This window comes from Penicillium hordei (genome assembly GCF_028827395.1).
Source record: "Penicillium hordei strain IBT 12815 chromosome Unknown utg000001l_segment0_segment0, whole genome shotgun sequence".
In the NCBI taxonomy this organism is placed as follows: domain Eukaryota; kingdom Fungi; phylum Ascomycota; class Eurotiomycetes; order Eurotiales; family Aspergillaceae; genus Penicillium; species Penicillium hordei.
The window spans coordinates 6,197,773-6,221,788 of NW_026623142.1; the positions used below are offsets into that span (position 1 = coordinate 6,197,773).

Consider the following 24,016-nt stretch of genomic DNA (forward strand, 5'->3'; position numbering starts at 1 on the left):
TTATTTTATGGTTGTAAGTATCAAACGGGCGGATTTAGGTTCATCGTTGATCTTCAGTACATCCGTAAATTGTTACATTTTTATCTTCGGCTATTTATACGACCTATCAAGTGCCAAATCCACAATCCTCGAAACACACGAACACAACCACGTGGGAATCTTACCTGGAAACCTGCATCCAAAAGCCGGATAAGCGCATATCGTACTTTAACCCCAGTCCGATGGTTCCGCGAACATGTGATAGAAATGCCAGAATGCCATGCCGCATCTACCGGGGTATGTACATGACATGTGTGGAGTAGGGATGGGTGGGATATCGATATGGACTATGGGCTTAACGCCGACCCTTCTACGGAGCAAGTACCCCGTACTAGCCGGTCAGGGGTGTGCATGTATTGTGCAATGCGTAATGTAATGTACAACAGAGCCGAAGGCGTGGCGTATACTTTTGCTTATATGCAGATGCAGATATCCTAGTTCAGCCTCCGTCACGCGCTGGTGGATTGGGTCTGGACCTGGATTTAGACCTGGGCAAGGGTTCAATAGGATTCTGGGATTTGAGGGTATTTAATATGTTATCTCCTCTACGCGAGACGTGAGAGGGATTGAATGAGTGCGTGCTCAAGAAATCGACCTCAAATCATACCCATTAGAGGCGAGATAAAGATGTTTGATGGTGTGATACTGTGATTGGCTCATCCGGGGAGAACAAGATAACACTAGGTCTTATGTCCAGACCGTCAAACTCAATGCCAACATCAAGGTACTGGTTGGTCTTGGCTGTCTCAGTGCATGGATGAATGTCTTGGATTGCGACTGAGGGCTGGAACGGGCGTTGACTTTATTGGTTTCTTGGGGGCAAGATACCAATAGTAAACAGGGATATTCCGGGGCTGAAAACTGAGGGCTTGCATGTGGCTTGGTTTCTTGCATATCGCAATTAGGGGCTGAGTTTCCCGACGAGTAGCGGGTATATTCCGTTCAAATTATGTCCTAGATGAGTGGATGTGATCGTACTGCTTCTAGACATACAGATATAAGGGTAGAGCGTACCATAGTAATGTGTCCCGTACGATGTCATCCAGGTTGAAATGCGTTTGGAAATCATTAGCAGAGAGGAAACGGGAGACCGATTGTACTGGACAAAGGTTGTGGTAGACCTATTCTGCTGTTCAGTTTTATCCAAAAGGCCGAGGTCACAAAGACTAGTCATGCATATCCAAAACCAATAATATAACTGTGGACATAAACGCCCGCCCAAAACCAATCCGACAGGCCCTCATCTTTCATGAACGTTCCCAGTATACGTGTACATCACAAAAAACCACATGCAAAAAGCAAATTCATTACAGAAATGATCCAGCCCAAAACCCAGGGCAGGATACAGTAAAAAGGTAGATGAGACCCATATGCAAAAGAGTAGAATGAGAATGAAACCAAGACGGAAAAAGGTAAAAAGGAAAAGGAAAAATCGCTCAAGGGGTATATTCGCAGTGCACGTCATAACCAGATATCACCTTCTTCGCCGTTAACCCACTGCGCCCAGACGGCCTCATAAGCATTCTCCAGATCGTGCACCCAGCGCGCCGTATCGAAGAGTTTATTTTTGTAGCGGTCCCGGAACAGTATCTGTCGTATATCCGCCAGTCGGCCGCGGGCGTAGCCCTCGTGACCAGAGTACTGTAGATCGAGACATAGGCGAATAGCCTTATTCTCGTAGTCTTCATCCGACGAAGCGATGAGATCTTCCCGGGCGCGCTGGCCAACCTCGGAGTTGGGGAGTGCGCTACTGAGAATACTGCTCGCCATGCGAGAGCACATTTTGTACTTGTAGCGCGGGAGAGTAAGTAGCGGGGTGCCGCTCCAGAGGACGTCTGTAGCTGTGGTATGGGCGTTGCATTCTGGCGTGTCAAGAAACAAGTCTAAGATCTTCGCTCGCGCGATGTGTGTGTTCTTTGGGGCTACGTCCGTGAAGATGATCCGCGATGCTGTCTCTTCGCCGGCCCAGGCTTTAGCGATGTCTCGCAGATTTTGTTCGCCTGTGTCTGGGAAGCGGAGGAGCCAGAGAACAGCGTTGGGGATTCGGGCTAGTATGCGCAGCCATGTTCGGAACGTCGTGGGTTCAACCTGCAAGAGGGTTAGTCATGTGGCTTGGGATCAGCGAGCGTGGCAAATAGACCGACCTTGTACAACTGGTTGAAATTACCTAAGATGATAGTATCGTCGCTCAACTTGGGGAATAATTCTTTGCGCATTCTCCAGCGCCGGGCTTGTTCTTCTTCCCATGATACGTGCTTTTCGCCAGCATCTGGGGCACTCTGTCGGTGATCACAGCAGAAAAAGGTATCACGGGTGAAAACAATCTTCTCTCCGTAAACCCAATCCTCGAGTTCCTCGCCATTGTCGTCTTCCAAAAGACGATCTTCGATCCGTGTTTTGCGCCGTCCGGGACTCAATGTCTCCGGTGGAATGGAAAGCTGATCAGCGAGGATGTAGTCGCACCATTCAGCACCGAGGGTGCCAGCGAAGCCCATGAATGACATGTGGATAGGCGCTGGCCGTGCAGCAAAGACTTCGTTCCGAGCTCCTCGCGTGTAGCCGTTCAGGTTGACCAGGATGTGAATTCCATCTGCAACAATCTGCTGGACTAGTCGATCGACCGGCCATCCACTCGCATCGTAAAAAACAGGAGCCTCTTTCTCAATCTGCTGGCGATGCACCGATTTGTCACTGGGGGTCGTAGCGTAGCAGTATGACTTGACGCGGGAGGGGTCATGCAACCCAAACACAGACTGCATCAGATGTGCGAGGGGGTGGTTGTTGAAGTCTGATGACACGTAACCAACTCGAAGGTACGGACTAGGCGGAGATGGTGGAGGGAAGACGGTAGGTGGCAGCCACGGAAGTCTCAGGGTCGACGTTGAAATCCGCAGTCCATTACGCTGGGAGATCTGACGGATTTGCTTCGCCGACAGGGGACATGTGAAGGTATGGAAAGGCAGGACGGTGGGTGCATTCGGGGCAGAAAGACCTCCAGGGAGTTGAGGTCGACGATACTTGGATAGAGGATAATCTTTGCCGAAGACATAGCGATCTTGATACCACTGCCAGGTGAGAGACCGGATAGCGCGCTCGACAAGTCGTACAAGTCGAGACCCTTCCCATTTCTGTCCAGCCCAGGACTGGAAAAGCTTTGTCAGAGACATGCGATGACTGGAAGCAAAGCGAGTAGACTCCAAAGCGGGAGCCAGTTGCAGGCATAATTGCTCTGCCGTGCTCGCAGTCAACATCCCACGCCCCCAATATTCGCCTTCTTTGAGTTGTCGGTCGACAATGTCCACTACCCGCTTGATCCAGCCAGAGCCACCCGTGTCGGAGTTGAGTGAATCCCGAAGCATCCCTTTCTCATCAACATGCCATCGATCTCGGAAGCCACGGGCGTTAACGACGCCACCCCGACCTACCCAGTTGCAGACAGAATTCAAGGCATTTGCTAATCCGCAAACCGCCTCAGCAAACTCGGGGTTCACCTTGACGGCGCGCTTGTAGTATACAATGGCGTCGTTAACCTTACCGCTATCCTTGACAGCATTGGCCAGATTTGCCAAAGCAATATCGAAGTTTCCATCGCACTGAACTGCTTGCTCGTACATCTTGATGGCGGCGTGAAGCTGCCCGATATCCTTGAGCAAGCTACCAAGGTTGGTATACAGATGGGCATGTCGCGAGTCGAGATGCAAGCCATAGTTGTAGTATGCCAAGGCTAGGGATATTCCACTTCCAGGGACGACTCCAGGGATCTCAAGGTGATGCTGAGTCTCACCATTCGAACGCGCCAAACCCCTCGCTGGCGGATTGTTTTGAATGCCAGCCAGCAAGATGCCAACATTGTTTGCAGTGGATGGGCTAGGTTGCAGGGAAAGAGAAAGATAATAGAGAGCCAAAATATCCCGGACACCAGGGGAAGACCTAGTTGCTCCTGAGGAACCCACGCTGGACATGCCATCCTGGTAAATTTTCGCCAATGAAAGGAGAGAATTGCTGGTGGTGGAAGTGGCTGCATTGCGAGCAATACCTTCGGCAACGTATTGGAGGCCCGGCGGCATTCCGCCTGCTGGGAAAACAAGTTTGGCGGTTTTCAGTGCTGTATCGGGATAGAGCAGAATGCTCTCTTGGGACTCATGCTCGGATTTAGGGTACCCATTACTCGAACTTCCAGAAAAGGCAGCAAAAATCTGTTTGATGATGCTTCGGATACCATGTCGCCTTCGGCCAGCAGCGATGAGAACGGCATCCTCGAATGCAGCTGCAGCACCCGCATTATCACCAAGAGCATAGAGCATATTACCTTTGGCATGAACCAAAGCTAGCATTCTTCCGTTCTCCGCGCCTGAAATTGCATATCCGCTACTCGCAAAACCAAGGGGTTTAGCATCTGGTGAGCCAGGTTCCATTCCCTGCGGTCGTCCCATGTCGTCATCATACTCGAAAGACGCTTTGTCGTACATGCACACATCAGACACGTTGCTCTCGGCATCACTCTCGGGTTCGCTAGCGTGTTCATCTGTCTTGAAGCAATCGCCGTCTTTGGGATGACGAAGGGAAGTCTGAACAAAATCAATGATGTTGACGGCTTCCCTGCCTCTGTGACTATTGCATAGTAAACCAATCAGATGTTCAACGGCTTCAAAGAAGCTCGGCCGTAATTGCACGGCGCGCAGCCAATTCTGCGAAGCCTCCTCTCGGCGATCGAGTGCTAACATGGTAGCAGCAAGGTTGGAGATAGCTTCCACGTGTCTGGTACTTGTTAAAATCAATTATTAGGCAGCAAGAAGAATTCACTTACGTCGAGTCACGAGCTATGATCCTGGAGTACCATCGCACGGCTTTGTGATAATCACCCAAGCCATAGGCTAAACAACCCCCGAGAAGCATTCCGTCGATCCATTCCCAACGGCTTTCCGCACACAAGTCAGACAGCATTGACAAAGCAGATGCAGCATTGGACATAGGCGAGCCCTCATTGAAAAGAGAACCACGAGCCCTGGTGAAATTCGACACTCCCGGAGGACAGCCCGTGTCGCGTAGTCCGAGCATATGGGTATCTGATCCTCTGCTATGTGTGAACTGATTCAAGGACGGGCGCCGAGTCTGCACGCGAGGAACAGATGCAGGGTCGTTCGACCTATGGCTGCCGGCGTTAAATTTCTGACGTTGCAAATCATATTGACTAGCTGGGTAACTGTTATGACGTGTGAGGTCGGGCGGAGGGGCTTGTGAAAAGTCGAGACCTGGTTGCCGTGGGGGTTTAGGGTAGATGCTTGGCTTCAAAAATCGGGGGTAACCGTCAACGGCAGCGTTGTTAATACTGTTGCGGCGGGCCTGGTGGATAGTTGCGAGGAGGTCGACATAGACACCATGAGCCTCAGACAGGACTTTCTCCTTGAAATCCGTGTTCCCTACTACTGCAGGACCTGGGGGTTGGAATCCATGTAGTGGGCGACTCGACCAATTCGTGGGCTCATTGTTCAGTGTCTGTGGCTGTGGAAGACCAGACAGAGGACGGTTGGCTCGGGCGTGGAAAGGTAATTGCTCAGAGTGACGTGGTGGGAAAAGAGGTTTCATCAAAGAGTCCTGAGTTGGCAAACCAGGCGTGGAGTGCCCCCATGCGAGCCCCGAATCTGCGTGGCTGTCCAGCGGAACCTGAGCTTGGTTAAAAGGTGGCTGATTAAGGTCGTAAAAAGACTGGCTCATCTGCTTTGTAAAGGGCGTCGGTGATTCAAAACGCGCATCGCGAAATGCTGCGGGACGATATGGGATGTATACACCATCAGGCCAATATGGACCGAATGGCCCAGTACCTGCCGAAGCAGTTGGTCCGAGACACGATTGCAGGGTTGCTGGTAGGACTGTGGGCACATATTGCCCATTTTGTAATAGATATCGATGAGATGGCTGCAGGGGCAAAGTTTGGTTCAACATAGAGTCAACGCCCGGAGGATAGTTGACGGGACGAACCCAGCTCGTCCCATTCACATCTTGAACGACTTCTTGAACGGTATTGCCTTGGTCATTTTTGAAGACGGGCGGGAAATTCATTTGTTTTGTGGCTGACTGGTCCAACATGAGCTGCCAATTTTCGGACTGCATCCCTTGAGGGGAAATGAACTGGCCCTGTTCCATCGGCGAAACCAAGATATGCTTGGGTGCTGGTGGCTGAACAGTATCACCAAGGGTCCCATCATACCCCGCAGCTAGAGTTCCGTTTGGGGTTTTCCTCCTCAGGGTGTGTTCGCCCACATTTGTGCTGGAGCTATAGCCGGAGCCATCGCGGGAATCGAGACGTTGAACGGGATGGGGGAGTTGGATGCGCGATCGGGGTATTGTATTAAAGGAAGGGTTGGAGGGGTCGTTGCGGACGGGGAGTGAGTCGTTCGCATCGTACGTGTGCTGGTTGAGGGTGTCGGTATGGTAGTGTATTCGGTGGTGCGGTTGAACCGGGGGAAACGGTGCGACGGTCGGATACATCTTTGCTTTCTTTCTTTCCTTGATCCAAGGGGATCGGAATACCTTGAGGCCGACCAGCGACAAGGGTATCACCGAAGACTCAACACGTCAATGGAGTCAACATTCAACAATCATCCTTATACCTTTTCCGACACCTCATTATGTGAAATCAGTCCAGCCAGTTTGAAGCAGTTCAGCCGGTTGTGGCTTTTTGGATTGCGCGAAGGATTTCAGAATATCGTCATCGACTGAAGAAAATGTAGAAGTTTGGATAGAGAAGTATGTGTGATAAGATGAGGGAAGAGAAAATAATAATAAAAAAATTAAAGAGGATCAGAGACGCAAGGGAGAGAGAATGTCCAGCTCACGATGCTGGTGTCCGAGACGGCCAATAAAAGGTAATCTTGGCAGGTGCGAGGGGTAGATCATTAATGGTATTGGAGATATCAGATATACGCCCGAGAGGGGGGGGGGGGAACAGGGTCAAAGGAGAGTGAAGAGGTAAATGAAGATGTAAAGAGGTCGAGAGAGTAAAGATGAGAAAGATGTAAAGTCAAAAGTCCACCAGTCCACCAGTCCCAAAAGAACAAGGTTGAAGAGAAAGCGAAGGGAGTGGACACGGTGGATTCAGGTGGGGGAAATAGAAAATACATATTAAATTCATCTCTACCTATATATAAATATTATATGTGTAAGTATTATGTATTATCTATATCCTATATCCTATATATCTTAGGTATATATCTTATGCTGTCTATATAATATAAAACCTCTCTACCCTCTCCCTCTCTCTAAATATACATATCACATATCAAAAACACCTAATATCCACTTGATCCAACGGCTCTCCATAAAGCCAATACTTGTGGATCATTGGTTCCATCACGGCGACTAGTGATGGATCGGTGACGCCCCCGCCGGTGATCGAGTCGAGCCAGTTCTCGGTTTCTGTGGGCTACGAGACTTGGCTGAACTTTACGAAATTGACTTCGCTTGACGCTTGACGCTTGACTCTGCACTTAAAAATGTCTGTCTCTTGCACTGGACTGAATACCTGGATAGCCGCTCGTGTCTTTCTTTATTTTATTTCAATTTTTATTTCGGTTTTTTTGGTCTCTTCTTTTCCCCTTTCCCATCCTTTTCTGACAGGCGCAGCCCCTGTTTGTTGGCTTGCCCTCCGATCCTTTCCTATCCGGGATTATTCTGGGGTTGCTCGCATTTCCACCACGATCCCTGCGGTCATTTCTTCCTTAGCCTCTTAGCTTGAACTATTTTGGTTTTTTACTTCAAGCCCTGATTCGTACACACATATCGCATACAACACTACGTATATCCCATACCTGGAGGCTCGACAACCCTCTATAAACGGCCACACTCGCACTGGAGAGTATTCGAAACCTTCCTCCAGTTTCCCATAAAGTTAACGTGTCACAGGTAGAGATCGACAAACTGCCCCCACTGTATGTCGTATCCTTTCTTGGCCTGCGCAACGTTCCTGTACAGCGGTATGCGGGTCGGGTGATACAGGCACTGACTGATTCAATATTCATATTTGGGGGGGAGGCAAAGATACTATTTCTACTTTTCAGAAAGGAAAAAATAATATGAAATAAAATAAAATATTAAAATATTAAAACAAGAAAGAAGATATATATCCACTTGATATTCCCCGACTCCATTCGACCCAAATATATCCTCTTTTCAAACCAAACACACATCAAAATGGATCAGCCCCGTGGATGAGCACGCACATCGCCTTATCAGGGCTGATGAGGATCCTCGGTGGAGTGCGCGCTAACAGGACATTAATTTGCTTACATTCCTCATTTTAGTATTAATCTTAGGATCGGTGAGCCATTAACATTTTACACTTTACTATTCTTAAATCCAGGACCCAACATACTGTTTGGTCCGCAGCCTATAACATTTGAATACGATGTACTGACTAAATTTTCTATGAATTTTCATTGGTGCGTCACGCTCGGATACTTGTTGGCTCGAGAGTCAGCTTTGTTTGGTGTACTCCGTGGCGGCCGTTGCGGTGTTTCAGACTCAGAATAGAATTCAAATGATGCCAGACAGGGCTGGCGATTTACAGTGTTGGTGTGACGTCTACTTTCTGTACATGGACCCATACTAAATGCATATCTGTACAGCGAGGTATTCATGCAGATTGTACACTGTACATTTTATACGACGTAGAGAACGTTGTTGTGGGGTGGGGGGCCGTTTCATTGGGAATATATATATCACATATTTCTGAAGCAACGAAATTGAACTTCTCGGCCTGTTATTTTTAGAAACCAGTACTGCCTCAAATAGAGTCATGTTATATCAATATCACAAGCATGGAGTCATTGAGTGTCAATAACATCGCGTCGCATATGTACATGCATGGTGGCAGCCCGCAGACAGGGGAGCCTGGTTCTGTGTTGTACGTGGAGTACTTTGGCACACCGCCACCGAAGGGTCCGAGTGTGATAATTAATAATTGGTACGAGATGTGGAAAAAAACAATAATCGGAAATTTCAAGATCGATTGAAGCTAGCTAGACTACAGCCTACGAGAGCAGAGCAAAATAATTTCTCATCTGCAAGAGATGTAGACCCGAAATATGGACCACTGCACCCACGAAGACAAGTCTCCAAGGATACCGCGATGAGTAATGGGACTGATTTTCTCTTCCCCACTTAAAATAAGCCTATACCACGTTTTGATATGATCAAACCCCGTAGGGAATGAACAGTAAGGGCCAGAGTGTTGTGGGGGTTCCATCCGAAGGACGGACTGTCGGCTGCGCCGCGCATAGCCTTGCATTATTCTCTTCGCCATAGGAGAAGGCGGGAGGATGATGAGAGGAATTGGGAGAGAAAGGAGAAAAGGATACAACCGGAAAGGAACGAGAAAAAAAGAACAAGCAGCGAGCTGGTCAATTTGTTCCAACTGGACACTCGCAAATTAGGAAAAGGTATCATAGGTCATGACTCATGAATATTTTGTTGGTTTGAGAAACCATTCGTATTCTGCAACTAGCCATCTCATCATTAAGAGAAGCACGCCTTAGAAATCAGATAGGCCTCCTCTTTTTTTGATCATTCAAGAGAGAATAATTTATTCCTCGGGAACTGAAGAAACTGTTAGCAATAGATTCAATCACTGATGAATCAGTAAAACTCACTGTCAATCTCGCCAGACTTAACGTCATCGGAGACATCCTTGGGGCTGCGGCCATCGACCTGGCAGCCGACGGAGAAGGCAGTTCCGAGAATCTCAAGAACACCACCACGGAGCTCCTTGGCCATCGAGCGAGTGCGCATGATGCGGGCAATCTCGATGATCTCATCCATGGGGATGGACTTGGAGTGCTTGATGTTCTTCTCCTTCTTGCGGTCACGGGGAGGCTCCTTGAGGGCCTTGATGACAAGGGAAGAGGCGGAGGGAACAACGGAGACGGCGGCCTGACGGTTCTGGATGGTCAGGCGGACGGTGACGCGGAGACCCTTCCAGTCGCCAGTGTTCTTGGCGATATCTTCACCAATCTTCTTGGGAGACAGACCGAGGGGACCGATCTTGGGGGCCAGAGCGGACTGAGCGCCGACCTCACCACCAGTCACACGGAGGTGGCTAAGACAATAATGATTAGTTTCTTGTTGGCTGGGTATAGCTGGACAGAGCCAGAGGAGCTGTGGGAACAATTCACTTACATGATCTTAACCTCATTGGGATCGAACTTGGGAGCTGATCACAAGGAAGTGTTAGTTAGGAGCCATCTTGCCATATGCCAAGTAGATGATACTTACGCATGGCGAGTGCGAAAGGTAGTCAATCGTCCTTGGTTGTCGAAGAAGGTGGTTACAGAAGAGAAGAAGGAAAGGAGTAAAAAAATCAAACTTGAAGGAGACTCGCTGCTAGCGTGGCCCACACTTGCTCATCTAAGCGAATGACCGAATTGGGATATAGGGCACGCACATTCAATCACGTGATACAAGAAAACCCTTATCGAGCTGCTTGCCTCTTTGGGTATTTTATTTTGTGCTTGACACCTTAGGGCACTTGAGGCCTACTTTAGTAACAAATATTGCAAGAACTCTTAAAAGGAATCCTCCTGTAATGGTATCAATCCATTCAATCTACTACTATATCGCGTCAAAGGAGATAAATCACCGCTAAAGATACACAAGACCCGAGGGTCGACGACAGACCGCCCTTGCTCTCATGGCCATTGTCTCATAACACCTAGCTGGTTCCAGATACAGCAAGTCTAGAATAAATTTAGTATGAAAGGTTCCGAGTCAAAACCGGGGGAAAACTCACTTCATCAGGTGGTCCATGAATGTCTGGAGCGACACGTCGTCAGTGAAGATGGTCTGCGATGAGGTACCGCCACCGTAGCCACCTGTGGTGTGGGTGGTCGATGGGTTCAGCTTGGACAGCAAGAAACGGGCCTGAGAACCACCGGCATCACAGACGATGAAACGGGGCAGAGGGAAACGGTCGGAAATAAGGTCCTATATGGCATGAGTTAGTTAATTCGGTAATCATATGACAAGGGAGGGGAAAACGAACCCTAGCATCCTCCTTAGGCTGCTCAAGGAGCAATTTGAGGTTCTCATAACCCTCTTGTTCATGGTACCCGGCTTTCCTCCACTCGGCAATAGTCTCACCGTTGAAGATGAGGATGTGGAAGAAGGTATCAAGGAGGAGAATGTGGGCGGGTTGGATAGAAGCGGAATCCAGCAGCACTGGTTGAGCACCCTCTTGCTCCAGAGAGTACGAATCAAGAGTGGGCTGGATCATCACAAGAGAGTCGCCAGTATCCTCGTGGTTCAAGACGTGGCGGTAGAAAGCAGTCTCATCGGGCGAGTTGTTGAAAACCTGCAGGAACTGACTTCGGCGAAGATGGAACATGAACTGAGGGTACAAAGTGAAGTTCTTTTCCAATCGGAATGATGTCGGGTCATCCTTCCGGTAGTCAGCGAATCGGGAGCAGAGTCTGATGAGCATGCGATCAACCCAGCGCAGGACGTCTGGACCGTCATCAACCTCCGCCTTGAACACGGCAATACGGGCCATGAGGACGGCGGCAGCCTCTTGGTCGAAGGACTGTGCCAGGGTGGGGTCACCCGCAGGTCCGCTCAGGGGGCGGGCAGTGGTGGTTACTCGCAGGTGGTAATGCCCAGAGGAATGCTGGTAGTATGTCAAAAACTGGATCACACCCCGTTGAGGACCAGGCTGAACAGCAGCTGGGCCGCCCTGGTTGGCAATCTCAAAGTAAATACCGTAGCTGGAGGATGGGTCCATTCCACACATCTTCCATGCACAGGTATTACCGATACCGCATTCTGTCTCGCCGACAGAGCTTGACTTCTTGTTCAGCGAGATAGCGTGACCAATCAGACCAGTAACCTTGAGCTCCTTGGTTGTAAGCACCTCAAGGGATGCATTGAAGCCCATCAAGAGGTTGTCGTTGGCGTCCTTGTCGAACACACGCACGAACGATTGCTTGAACTGTGAGGATGTGAAGCTATCTGTGAGAAGCATGTGACCTCCAGTGAAATTGGAGAGGTTCTTCATTTCCAGCAAACCGACTTGATCAAGACAGCCGGCGAAAATATCGACAATATGACCATTGTTGGCAGCGCGCTTAGCGAGGGCATCATAGAACTAGGGTTAAATTAGTAGAATTCGAATATACCTATGCGCTGAGAACCGACCTTGACAGCCTTCTTGTAGTACTTGATGTTGTCCCGGTCAATATCGTGGTGCGAACGAATAGGCTCCTTCAGTTCGGGGGAAACAACGTGACCAGGGCCTTCAGTGGCTGCACCACTGGTGAAGGTCATAATGCGGCCTCCGGCGTTCTGGAAGGAAGTCTCAAGCAGACCAACGGCAACGCTCAGGGCAACACCGGTGCAGCGCAGGGGACGCTTGTCATTGGCCACCGGCCAGGGATCGCGCTGCAGTTGTTCGAGGACATTGGTGATCTGGAACTCAGCCTGCTGAACGGGCATGAGGAAGCGTGCAGCCGGGCCAAGGGGAGGACGGGTAGGCTGTTGCTGGGGAACACCGGGGCGTACACCGCCGGCCAGGCCTAGCATCTCTTGAACCTGCTTGGCGTTGTATTCCTTGTTGCCTCTGAACACATATGACTTTGCGCATTCGGTGTAGCCGAGCTCGTGAACTTGGGCCTATAGATATCAAGGTCAATAATATGTCACCCGCCTTGCGAAGATCATCCTTCCTTACCATTGTACCGAAGGTAATCAGACCAACCAGCGCATTGGGCGGCAGAAGAGATAAGCTCATAATGAGGGAATCCTTGACAGCCTGCAGACTATCATCCTCCTGGCAAGTATCGACGACAAAGACGAAGATCGGGGGAGCGGGGGCGGGTCGTGCCAATTGGTACTCGATCGTCGTGCTCTGGGGGTGGAGTTCTGGGGGTATCGTGTTCTCCGTGATATCCTTGTAATGCGGAGGGAGGGGGTTGCGCGACAGACAGAAGGGGCAGATCCAGCATCGTGCGCGGACATCAACAGTACTGTCCAAACGTCAGTTCATCTACTCATTGAAGTATATCAGTCCAACACGTCACGTACGCATATGGGTTGAGAACAGCGCGGCAGGGCTGCTTGCAAGTAACGGGCTCATATTGTAGCAAAGGGGCCTCTGGCTTTTCCTTCAATGGGGTGTAGACAGCAGCGATGGGAACGACCAAGCGGGACGCTTCCTATATCGAGTATCAGCGGATGATGCGGTGAAGGTCAGAGAGGATCACTGTCACGAACCATGCGAGTGCTCGGGAAAGTGTTCCAACTGAGTCTGATGCCATCGCGGTCCTCCACATCACTCCATTGATCCTTCAGCGCTTCGTAATCCATCTTGTCGGTAGATGTTCCGGGACTCGGTCCTTTGTTGACAAAGGGAGGGGGTATATGCGGATATCGAGAAGTCGCGAGGAAAGAGAACCTCGGATTTTAGGGTCTACTCCAAGAAATTAAAGCAAGTGAGTCACCCGGAGCATAATCCAGTCCCAAAAGAAATCAGAGTCCCTGTTAATAGCTAGGGATTGAATGAACGAGATGGAGGAGTATGTTGTGTGGAGGTCCGGTCCGTGAGTAAGGCCAGGTTGCAGCACAGTTGGTCACTCCCGCGTCCCGGACCAAAACATCATTAAAACTCGGTTCGTCCGCAGTTTCTTCCGCTCTTTTCTTTTTCTTCTTCAATTTCACGCCAGCCTACAATGTGTGTAAACATGTTATTATCGACAACTTCCGTCATTCCATGGCAAAGTTGTCCACTCGTTGAGCGGAGAATGACTTGACCCGTTGCTGGGCACCTGGATTTGAGAGGTCATTCTGATCCTTTCCGATTCTCTGGGAATCAGCTGTGGTCACACTCCCATTGTATATACCATAATTGTTAGAATAAATATTATCTTGCTTCAATTGAACCTGCTTCAGATGTGCTCGTACAAGCTTATGCTCCCTCTTAACGCCGACTATGGAAGAACACGTGAAAACTAAAACACAGCCCGACATTACATCATGAAAATTTGACATGTGAAAAGACACCCTAAGCGTCCTTCGGGGCCTTTGCCATCTGCTTCAACAGGTAGCTGCGCTTGAAGTAGGTGTTCGGGTGAACAATCGTGTCAAGGTCAGTCTGACTCCACGATCCATCCTCCTTGACCTTCTTGATCTCGTTCTTGTGCGTCGCTTCGAACACTCTGTTGCAAGCGATATGGTACCGCATCTTGCCAACATCCTCACGCACACCCCGCAGAACCTCCTTGTCATTGACGCCAGTGGCCTGGAGGAAGCCCACCAGGTTATCAACGGAGTAATGGCGATAGGGACAGCCGTGAGTTTGGCCAATGCCCGGATTTGAGTCGCCGAGGATCTTCTGGCATGAGTAGGGAGTATAGCCCTTTCCGCGACGGTTCACATCTCCACCGACCTCGCCATAAGAGTGACGAATATTGTACTTGTATTGAGAGTTGAACTCATCATCAGTCTTGCCCTTGAATCCCTGACGCCAGAACAAAATACATTCCTCCAAGGACAAGCCAATGCCCTTCAGGAAGAGCGTGTACTGTAGCCGGCCGAAGTGCTTCAAGTGGTTGTTCTTGCGCAAGTTCACATGCAAGCTCTTCATGCACAACGGGAAATGCTGCTGGGCCAATTGGTCGATGGAGCTGGCCGTAATCGGAGATCCGTCCACATATCCTTCGCCTTCCGAGTACACCGACTCGGCGCTGCCAAAGTTCTTCGAAAGATGGTTCAGAATAGGTGTTAGACGATCATCCTCGTCCAGTCGGGGGAGGGCACGGCTCGTGAGCTAGAATCTAATCAGCCACGACATTTCAACCATCAAGCCATCACTGTAGACATACCTCGAGTGCGCGCTCCAAGCGAGCAGTAAACTCAGCCATGATCATGCTCAGCTGCTCTCGACCAGGAACATAAGCCTTTCCTTTCTTCAGAAAAACCGAGCGCCGTTCGACCAACTCGGGGACCTTCTCCCAGTCGACTTTATACCAGGTCTCATCATCCAGCCGACGCAGCCCAGGCGTGGAGCTGAGGAGATTATCTGCAATCTCCGTCTTCTCAAAGTCACCTACAGGTTCCCAATCGAGATTCAAGCTATCAATGAATGCGCGCTTCTCCCTCGAGTCGTCCTGCTGGAAACGAAATTTGAACAGCATGGTCTCGGCGCGGGCGAAGCGTCGACGGAGGTCCTCTGTGGCCGAGAAAGCCAACCGGAGGATGAAATGCGAGTAGTGGTCCTTTTGACGCTCATTTTTCAAGCGTGGGTCTGCAGCACCGGAGGGAGAGGAGGTATTAGAGGAAAGAGGGAGGAACTTCTGCAGAAGAGGTGTAATGTAGGTCGCCGTCTCGGCGGGGGATTTGTTTCGATAAGAGCATGCTTCGATCTCGGCCAAGACTGTTTTGGTATTAGTAGGTAGGAAGATAATATGAGTGTGTAAGTATACATACTCTTCAGTCTGTCAATGGCCCATTGCTCGAATTGTTCGAGGGTGATTTCCGCAGTAGGAGGTATTTCATAAATGTTCAGACGGTGCGCATAGTCCTGCTGCTTGTATGTTGGAGTAGCGAATTGTCTTTTTTTGGGGTCAATAACAGCCCGTCGTTTGGGATCAATGCGATGAGCGTCTTGTCGAATCATGGCGTAAATATTGTGTTCAGTTGTCAAGAAACGAATGTATGAGATCTCCGCCCTAAATTGGTCAACGCGAACGCGTCCCACGCGCAGAATCACGTGAAATAAAATCATTTGGCGTGACTTACGTAATTATATACCCCGGGCTCCAGGGACCACCCCTGGAGTGGGTGCTTGAGCACGGGTGATGCTTTCCCCGAAGCGTTTTCGAAGATCATGTGCTGAGACATGTGAAAACACTTAAACCGAGTCAATATACGTAGATATATAAGTACTTGATATTCTTTCAAGGTAAATATCATAATTACTTAGACTTGAGTGCTGCCATATACTTTGGAGGTACTATCAAGTTTCCCTCGGAGTCTTCACCGACAACCGAAAGGATCAACCTCCCCCACAGAATCAACATTCTCAACAGTCCTAGCCCTGGAGATACGCGACTGCTTATCCTCTAACCCCGAGCTTCAACTATTTCCTTCAATCCATTATGCTGTCGTGATCTTGTCCACAATTATTTCCCGTGGTTACTCCCACATCCCCAATATCTGAACCGTTGAGTTCATCAGGACCAGCAACCTTAAACCCTCTACGGGCTCTCAACACTGCCATCGCACATAATGTCGCATGTGACAAAGCAGCTCCGTAAGGCTGCGCGGATCATCTTGATTGGCGCACCGGGGGTAGGAAAAGGGACACAGTCCGAGCGACTGTTAGCCCGATTCCCCCAACTGGCTTCCATCAGCTCCGGTGATCTGCTGAGAGAGAACGTGCGCCGACGCACACCCCTCGGTGAGTAGAGCCAGCATCGGTGCAATGATTAATTGCGCAAGGAACCTGTATTTCTAACCCTAGCAATAGGCCTGGAAGCCGAAGCCGCAATGCAGTCCGGCAACCTTGTTCCCGACTCAATGATCCTGAACCTGATCTCCGATGATATGAAATCTAAGGGCTGGCTGCTCCCACCATCTGCATCCTCAGAACAATCCGCAACATCCTCGTCATCTTCTTCTCCAGCCGATACTTCCTCCTCGGTTCATTCAATCGATTCCTCTGCTTCTTTCATCCTCGACGGGTTTCCCCGTACAGCAACCCAGGCAACAACATTGGACAGCCTAGTACCGGTCAACTTCGTCGTGCACCTTATCACTCCGCCATCAGTGATCCTCGCCCGCATCGCATCACGCTGGGTCCACGAGCCCTCTGGGCGTGTGTATAACACAGACTTCCACCCGCCAAAGGTGGCAGGCAAAGACGATGTCACGGGCGAGCCGCTGACGCAGCGAGAGGACGATTCTCTCGATACATGGAAGCAGCGTCTACGGAAGTTCGAGGAGACGAGCAAGTCCCTTTTGGAGCACTACGACCGACAACGGTGTCTATTCCGTGCGGAGGGTAATTCCTCCGACGAAATTAGCCCAAAGCTGTTTGCCGAGATTGAGCGGCGGTTCTGCTAAGGAAATAACAGCCTGTATACTGACTTCTTTTGTGTTCTTCCAACCCCTGGAAGATTACTCGACTCTTAATGCCCATTTAGCAATTGGGGCCTGATTTGGGGGTAACACCGGCCCCCGTGCATGTATAGCTTAACACAACCTGGTGTATCATATTCAACATCCAAAGTGCGATCGGTTCATGATCATCGCATACCAGCCACACATGTACAACGCTGTATAGTGAAATTGTAGTCGTGCCATCTCGTCGTATGCAAATGTAAATGCCAGAACATAAGAAAAAAAAACAACACAATTGCTCATAGCCATGATCGCAAGCCCAGCTTACTACGACTCATTCATTTATTTTTTTCCCAGTCTTCCATTTCCATTCCCCTTCTCAATCGGAGCAGGATCTCCCATACCCATCCGATTCTTGTACTCCCTCGGACTCTCCCAACCAGACCCGACACGACGATAATCCTTCCAAAGCCCCTTGGCTCGCTTCTTAGCCCACCACTCGGCCTTGCGGTATTTCTTTTCCATCTTATCACCGCCGAATTCCGAGCCAACCTTCGCTTCGTAGACAGTCGCCAAACCACGCTTCAGCATTTCGTAGGAAACATCCCTTCGACGGAATGGCGGGAAGTCAAATGCGCGTCGGACGAAGACACTCGCTACCACACGCGAATATTGGTCCTGTCGGTAAACGAGGGCTCGGATTCGTCGGCTGGTGAGGTAGGATGTTAGCCAGGTGTGGGCGTCGCGTGCGAAAGGTTGTTCGGGGCGGCCGAAGTGGGCTAATTCTGGAGCGTCGATGCCAGCGAGGCGGATGTGGATCTGGGATTTGGTAAATATGTTAGCTAGATATAGATGTAAAGAATGAGGTTGTGGCATATGATATGCCGAGACACAATTATGCCTGTTCTGGACTGGAAGCGCCGAGGGTGGGAGAATAAGTAGATGAGTGACGAACAGTCTTATCCTTCAGATCCTTCTTCAGGGTAGGAACCTTTTTCCACGGTAGCCAGCCCCATCCAGCCATGCGGCCACCCGGTGTATGGAAAATCCTGAAATTGTCTCCATCGCCGACGCTGGTGACTTGGCCGAAGATGCTCCGCCGTCGAAGATACGAGGACGAGATGCTAGGCGCGTCGGGGATGCGGCGTAGGTAGCGGCGGTGTAAGCGTACTGCGACGAGAATACCACTTGTTAGGACGAGGGTTGGGAGAATGGTTCTGGCTTCTGTGAACGCTGTCCAGTCGAGGATGGAGCTCGGATTGTTTGCCGCGGAGGAGAGCCAGGAGCTGGGTGTTTGTTTTTGTTCGTCATTGGTCGACTCGGAGCTCCATGGCGGCCATCGCATCACGACCCATGCCACTTATGTGACAAGTTTATGTGGTATGAAAACGAGTGGTTGGTGAGGGTGATTGTTGGGGTAAAAAATGGCCAAGCGAAGATCGTCTGCACGGGTAAAGCTACAACCACCAATTCCTCCTGGTAAACAGTCAACACACTTCCCATGCGTCCTTTATCCACAACCTTAAGAGTGGACTTAGGATTAGTTGTCAAATGACGCTCTCCTCCCAATTTCTCCGATTTTTCGCTCTACATAGATGCCCAGCAGCCATTGTTATCTAAAATACTATCTGGGGTTTCTCTACGATGACAGGAACATTGAGACATTCCAAGTTGTGCTAGATTCGCTTCCTTCAAGATCTCACCCTGAAACGCTTCAGATAAATTCCAGATGCTTCCAGTCCATGCATGACCTGTTACGTTTTAGTAATGGAGCTCATGAAAGCACGAGTACTTAGTTATACGTCCTTTGCCGTTTAATGAGGGCACTCAGAGAGTGCTCACCGATCACTTAGAGTTTGATTGTGAAGGTGAAGTTCTTCAATGTCCTAGGTTGTGTTATAGACGGAGGAAGGTTGTTGAAATCCGATTCATTTGATTATATGCCTTTTGAAAGATAAATGGCAGTCTAGTAAGGTTACTGGTTGTGTTATGTATTGAAATTGCCACCGAGAGGTTGCACTATTAAGGAGCGTTCTGAGCCCTATTTCCCATACCCCGACTGTTTATGGTATAGTTAGCTACATAATATATCAATAGACAACCTTGGGAGTGCTGCGTTGGGACTAAAACAAGCAAGCATGACATGACCATGTACAGATCAATAATGATATTGAAAAGCTAGAAACACAGGGTTATATCATATCAAGTGTCTCCAGCAAGAAAATGCTAGGAAATGTCTAGACTATTCAAAATCCACCAGAATTGCCAATAGCACACCAACGCGCCAGTTAGGTAAACACAATTTGGAATCGAAGGGAAAACCAAAAGCCCCTCCGTCTAAGTATAAGACAACTATTTCAGGGTAGCAGGCATGCTGGTCTTGGCCTTTTCCGCTGCCAAATCCACTGCCTTGCGCAGTTTATCCTTTTTGATGTTCTTGAGGTAGGCGAACAGAATGATGAAAAGAAGCTCCATCCTTTGCAAAAGTTAGTACAGGCAGATATTAATTTAGAAACACAAAACATACCTCTCCTTGGTCATCATCAGCAGACCCTGGACCAAAAGACCCTTCAGGATCTGAGGTCCAATGCCCTTGAAGAGGGAAAAGAGACCCTCATTATCAACAATGTGCTTCATGACCTCACCGAAGGTCTTAAAGGGCTTGCCATTTCGGCTGGGTGGTGGGCGAGACTGCAGTCCAACCTTGGCAACAATCAGAGGCTGGGTTGCGATCGTGGCCAAAGCCTTGGACATGGCACCAAGCACTAAAATAATAATTAGCAAGGCATTGTTTTAACCCCGAGAGTTGCCATTACTCACAGAATGCCTCCCAGGGCTTGAGGTTGTTCTTCCCCGGGAAGAGAACCTCCCTGAGGCGCTGGTATGCACCGTAGGTGATGGCCGGGTTAACGACCAGGATCAAGCTGGCCTTCAGGCCGCGCCACAGGCCGGTCCAGCCGTCCTCGCTCTCGACCACCTCTCGACCCGTCTCGATTAACCCCTTCTTATCGCCCTTTGGCTGTGTCTGTTGCCGGGTTGTGATAACGGCCACTGGGATGGTGAAGATCTGAGCCACGGCACCGGAGACGGCGCCTAGGGTGAGCTCAATGGCTGTGCCGGGGGCCTGTGTCGACTTCGCCGAGGCCATGTAGAGCGTTCTTACGACGCTGTACCAATAAAAGTATGCAAAGTTTGTCGAGGCGACACCTAGAAGGGCTCCAGCCATCCCGGAGTACAGACCGCTATAGCCCTCCTTCTCTGCGATTTTGGTAATAGCATCCATAGTCGATTCATAATGTTCGAGACCGTCGGGTTTCACGGGTCCATTCTTCTCCTTGACTTGTACTTGTAGTTTTGTCTTGACTCTACAGATTGGGAGAGATACGGTCAGCGGGATTTGATCTGATAATTCGAGGACTGCGGGACCTCACAAGTCAAGTGGGTACACCATCGCGTTTGCAAGGACGGCTCCTGTCGCGCCTGCCACGGCGCTGCCCCATGGCGACAGAACGGGTTTGGATTGACCGGCCATTATGTCGGTTAAGGGTATTCAAAATCAAGAGAACGCAATAAATAAGGATATGATATAGGAAGAGGGCGCGCTTCTCTTAGCGGCCGGGCGACAGGAGAAATATTGAGCGGGGCTCTACACTGCTTGGCTCCGAACAACGGAGAGAGTGGAATGAAATAGAGAGCACAATGGGGAAATGTATAGAGATGATGGCCAGACCGAAGTCACCCGAACAAAAAAAAAAAAGAAAAAAGACCGAGCCCATGAGCCGGAATTCACAAATGCACCTCGGCGTTTATCACCTTAAATCGAGCCGAGGTCCACTTCGGCGCTGTTGAGGCTTATGTCATGATCATTACATCATGTGTTTATTTTCACTTCTATGCTAGTTTCTACTTTCTAGTTTCTAGTACTTTGTATAACTTATTATTATATTGTGTACAATCATTTTCAATATAATAACTGTTAATAAAGAAATTAATCTCTACAAATGCAAGTCCCGGAATCTTCACCGGAATTAATAATGTAGGGGGTGGTCCTCTCTCGGCTCAGCCGAATCCGGTAATTTACTTGCTGTTCGATCTGATTACACCCTACTCCACGACTACCGGTCAACGAGATGTCTAGACCTGCACCCACACAATCCTATATATCTCAAGCATTGGTATTTTTATTTTTCATCTACAGTTGAAAGAAAAAAAAAGCTGATGACTCGATAGAGCGCTGAAGAGGCGGTAGCCACAGCCACCTCCCAGAAAGCGGCATTGGAGGCAGCCATCAATGCCGCGGAGCATTACATGAAAGCGCTGCGCCTGGCGCCCGCCGACGATAAAAAACACCTCGACACAAAATGCAAACAATTGCTGTCCAAAGCCGAGAAGATCAAGGCTGCTGCTGACTGGAAGTCGGTTGCTCGTGCGGGGCCCCAGAAAGCCTTCCCTAGCTTACGGCCACCCGCATCCACGCGGAAGCTCACTACCCGTGAAGAAATCATCCTCCTCGAAGGCGCCAAACTTAACGGTTATATCTTTCCACCATGGAGTCGCGCACCGCCTCAGGATGAATTTGAATATAAAGGGCAGCCTTTTACGTATGTGGAAAATATCACCCAATCCTGATTTTGTTCTAACCCCGTATAGGGACGCGCCTGATTTGCACCTCTCTGAATGCCAGAGAGAAATTTTCGCAGGCTGGAAACGACCGCTTGATTTGTTACGGACAAAGAATGCGGCTAATCAGACACACGATGAAATTGATCCAGCTATGTCGACTTCAAAAGAAACAGATCTCGTGCAGGACGTCTTAACAGACTGTTCAGTGGTCGCAAGCCTCTGCGCCACAACATCTCGATCGGAACGAGGTTTAGGACAGGTATGGACTAATTTGATTCTACATCGAGGAGTCCTCGAAGCTAATTCGAACAGCATGCATCGCCGACACTGTACCCATGCAGTGAGGATAAGAACCCGATACTTTCGCATTCTGGGAAGTACATATTTCGCTTCTACTTTAACGGATCTTTCCGAAAGGTAGTGATAGATGATAAATTGCCGTCATCGAATACTACACGCTCACTCCATGTGATCGATCGCAATAACTCGAACTTTTTGTGGCCTGCTCTTGTAGAGAAGGCCTACTTGAAGGTCCGCGGAGGCTATGATTTCCCAGGAAGTAACTCAGGGACCGACCTTTGGGTACTTACTGGTTGGATTCCAGAGCAAGTCTTTTTACACCACGACGATTCGACCTCTGATGAGATCTGGGGACGTTTATACAGTGCCTTCTGGCATGGCGATGTGGTTTTGACTATCGGCACTGGGAAATTGACTGAACGGGAACAACAAGGTCTGGGGCTAGTGGGAGAGCACGATTATGCTATTCTGGACTTGAAGGAAGTCCAGGGTCGTCGCCAGTTTCTTTTGAAGAACCCGTGGGCTGGTGCGGAACCCAACATACAAAGCAATCTTGCGGCTGATCTCCGCTCACTCGGCGTGAATGATAAACCCCCCCTCTCTCCAGGGACGTTTTGGATGGATTGTGAACAAGTTCTCTTAAATTTCGAGAATCTTTACCTTAACTGGAATCCCGGTTTGTTCAAATACCGCGAGGACATCCATTTCACTTGGGATTTGTCGCATGGCCGAGTTATCGCCGGCTGCTTCGTGAAGAATCCCCAATTCTCCATCTCCAGTGATTCGGGAGGAACGGTCTGGCTGCTTCTCGGAAAGCATTTTAAGACAGACCATCAAGAATTCAGTTCTGGGGATTCGGAAAATGAAATAGGCTTTATTAGCATCTACATTTTTCAAGCGAATGGCCGAAGAGTGTCTCTCAGCGACGGTGCGCTGCATCGCGGACCGTACGTGGACTCTCCCAACACGCTTATGAGGCTGGAAATGCCTCCCAAGTCGACCTACACCGCAGTGGTCTCGGAGCAATCACTCCCATCATCCACCCAGAATTTTACTCTCTCTGCATTTTCAACCGGACCTGTGGCCGTGGCACCCTCGCTAGATAAATATCTATGCTTGACTAAGGCAAGTGGTTCCTGGACAGCAATGACAGCGGGCGGGAATGCCGAATCGCCTCGGTACCACTCCAATCCACAATTCAGTATACGAATTTCCGAACCGACAGATGTCTCGATCTTGCTCGAGACCACTGAAGCGGAGCTAGCGACCCACGTAAAAATCTTCTGGTCAAACGGGCAGCGTGTATCGCGCGTGCGAAGCCGAGACATCATTGCAGATAGTGGCGATTATCGCCGCGGATGCGCGCTGGCCGAGACCAGATCCCTGGACAGAGGCACCTACACCATAGTCTGCTCCACCTTTGCACCTGACCAGCTTGGCCGCTTCACGCTATGGATTTCATCCACGATCCCGTGTGTAGTTCAGCCCTTGGTTTCCGAGTCTGCTGGGCGGCGCGCCGTCCTATCCGAAGTGGGTGTTTTGTCTCCGGGTAAGGACCGGATGATAGCCTCGCTGCGGGTCTCTCGTTTGACACGGATCCGACTTATTGCGCGAAATAAGCGGTCCACAATCGGCGCTCGTGTTGTTGCTCCGTCTCCTGTGCTGATGACCGTGGAGCTGGGACAGGGGCCATACAAGGAGATATTGGCCACGTCAGAGGATGGAACTCATAGTGACGCTGCGTCTGGGGTACGAGTTGAAGATTTCGATTTGCTACCCAATGCTGAATCACGCTATGTATGGATTGTTATTGAGCGCATTGGAGGTCCGGGAGGGCAGGTGGAGGATCATTTTGAAGTGGAAGCATTGGCGGAGGAGAGAGTGGAGATTGGAAAGTGGGCAATTGAAGATGAATGATACCAGGTACAGTCGGAAATACCTACATAGTACA

General features: G+C 49.7%; 8 protein-coding genes across 8 annotated transcripts; 2 read left to right on the forward strand and 6 right to left on the reverse strand.

The window, feature by feature from the left end:
• Window positions 1-1,500: 1,500 nt before the first annotated feature.
• On the reverse strand, window positions 1,501-6,528 carry N7537_002372 (uncharacterized protein; the record flags this gene model as incomplete). The annotated part of the gene is made up of 3 exons (XM_056893430.1): window positions 1,501-2,127; window positions 2,184-4,797; window positions 4,847-6,528. The coding sequence occupies 3 exons, from the start codon at window positions 6,526-6,528 to the stop codon at window positions 1,501-1,503; spliced, it is 4,923 nt and encodes a 1,640-aa protein (XP_056758425.1).
• Window positions 6,529-9,412: 2,884 nt separating this feature from the next.
• N7537_002373 (60S ribosomal protein uL11) lies at window positions 9,413-10,389 on the reverse strand. The gene is made up of 4 exons (XM_056893431.1): window positions 10,309-10,389; window positions 10,213-10,246; window positions 9,687-10,132; window positions 9,413-9,633 (listed from the first exon to the last, which is right to left on the reverse strand). Exons 1-4 carry the CDS (start codon window positions 10,310-10,312, stop codon window positions 9,620-9,622), a joined length of 498 nt encoding a protein of 165 aa, XP_056758426.1. The 5' UTR covers window positions 10,313-10,389; the 3' UTR covers window positions 9,413-9,619.
• Window positions 10,390-10,744: 355 nt separating this feature from the next.
• On the reverse strand, window positions 10,745-13,389 carry sec23 (GTPase-activating protein SEC23; the record flags this gene model as incomplete). The annotated part of the gene is made up of 7 exons (XM_056893432.1): window positions 10,745-10,769; window positions 10,823-11,016; window positions 11,075-12,172; window positions 12,223-12,696; window positions 12,755-13,049; window positions 13,108-13,238; window positions 13,297-13,389. The coding sequence occupies 7 exons, from the start codon at window positions 13,387-13,389 to the stop codon at window positions 10,745-10,747; spliced, it is 2,310 nt and encodes a 769-aa protein (XP_056758427.1).
• Window positions 13,390-14,040: 651 nt separating this feature from the next.
• Window positions 14,041-15,715, reverse strand: N7537_002375 (DNA primase subunit PRI2). Its single transcript, XM_056893433.1, has 3 exons — window positions 15,508-15,715; window positions 14,904-15,454; window positions 14,041-14,848 (listed from the first exon to the last, which is right to left on the reverse strand). The coding sequence occupies exons 1-3, from the start codon at window positions 15,695-15,697 to the stop codon at window positions 14,084-14,086; spliced, it is 1,506 nt and encodes a 501-aa protein (XP_056758428.1). The 5' UTR covers window positions 15,698-15,715; the 3' UTR covers window positions 14,041-14,083.
• A 593-nt stretch (window positions 15,716-16,308) lies between these two features.
• Window positions 16,309-17,145, forward strand: N7537_002376 (adenylate kinase ADK2; the record flags this gene model as incomplete). Its single annotated transcript, XM_056893434.1, has 2 exons — window positions 16,309-16,480; window positions 16,550-17,145. 2 exons carry the CDS (start codon window positions 16,309-16,311, stop codon window positions 17,143-17,145), a joined length of 768 nt encoding a protein of 255 aa, XP_056758429.1.
• A 339-nt stretch (window positions 17,146-17,484) lies between these two features.
• Window positions 17,485-18,487, reverse strand: N7537_002377 (thermonuclease family protein; the record flags this gene model as incomplete). Its single annotated transcript, XM_056893435.1, has 2 exons — window positions 17,485-17,961; window positions 18,098-18,487. The coding sequence occupies 2 exons, from the start codon at window positions 18,485-18,487 to the stop codon at window positions 17,485-17,487; spliced, it is 867 nt and encodes a 288-aa protein (XP_056758430.1).
• Window positions 18,488-19,494: 1,007 nt separating this feature from the next.
• On the reverse strand, window positions 19,495-20,674 carry N7537_002378 (putative peroxisomal carrier protein; the record flags this gene model as incomplete). The annotated part of the gene is made up of 4 exons (XM_056893436.1): window positions 19,495-19,618; window positions 19,670-19,907; window positions 19,963-20,507; window positions 20,574-20,674. 4 exons carry the CDS (start codon window positions 20,672-20,674, stop codon window positions 19,495-19,497), a joined length of 1,008 nt encoding a protein of 335 aa, XP_056758431.1.
• A 598-nt stretch (window positions 20,675-21,272) lies between these two features.
• Window positions 21,273-23,982, forward strand: N7537_002379 (calpain-like protease PalBory; the record flags this gene model as incomplete). The annotated part of the gene is made up of 4 exons (XM_056893437.1): window positions 21,273-21,317; window positions 21,373-21,743; window positions 21,793-22,024; window positions 22,078-23,982. The coding sequence occupies 4 exons, from the start codon at window positions 21,273-21,275 to the stop codon at window positions 23,980-23,982; spliced, it is 2,553 nt and encodes an 850-aa protein (XP_056758432.1).
• Window positions 23,983-24,016: the final 34 nt, after the last annotated feature.

What these genes read in the sequence shown, in the direction of transcription:
- N7537_002373 (XM_056893431.1), bottom strand. An exon ending in CCCAATGAGGTTAAGATCAT is followed by an intron (nt 10,133 to 10,212) that starts GTAAGTGAATTG and finishes TTATTGTCTTAG; the next exon opens with CCACCTCCGTGTGACTGGTG.
- N7537_002375 (XM_056893433.1), bottom strand. Translation starts at nt 15,697, where the DNA reads ATGATTCGACAAGACGCTCATCGCATTGATCCCAAACGACGGGCTGTT. An exon ending in GGCCATTGACAGACTGAAGA is followed by an intron (nt 15,455 to 15,507) that starts GTATGTATACTT and finishes ATACCAAAACAG; the next exon opens with TCTTGGCCGAGATCGAAGCA. An exon ending in GCTTGGAGCGCGCACTCGAG is followed by an intron (nt 14,849 to 14,903) that starts GTATGTCTACAG and finishes ATTAGATTCTAG; the next exon opens with CTCACGAGCCGTGCCCTCCC.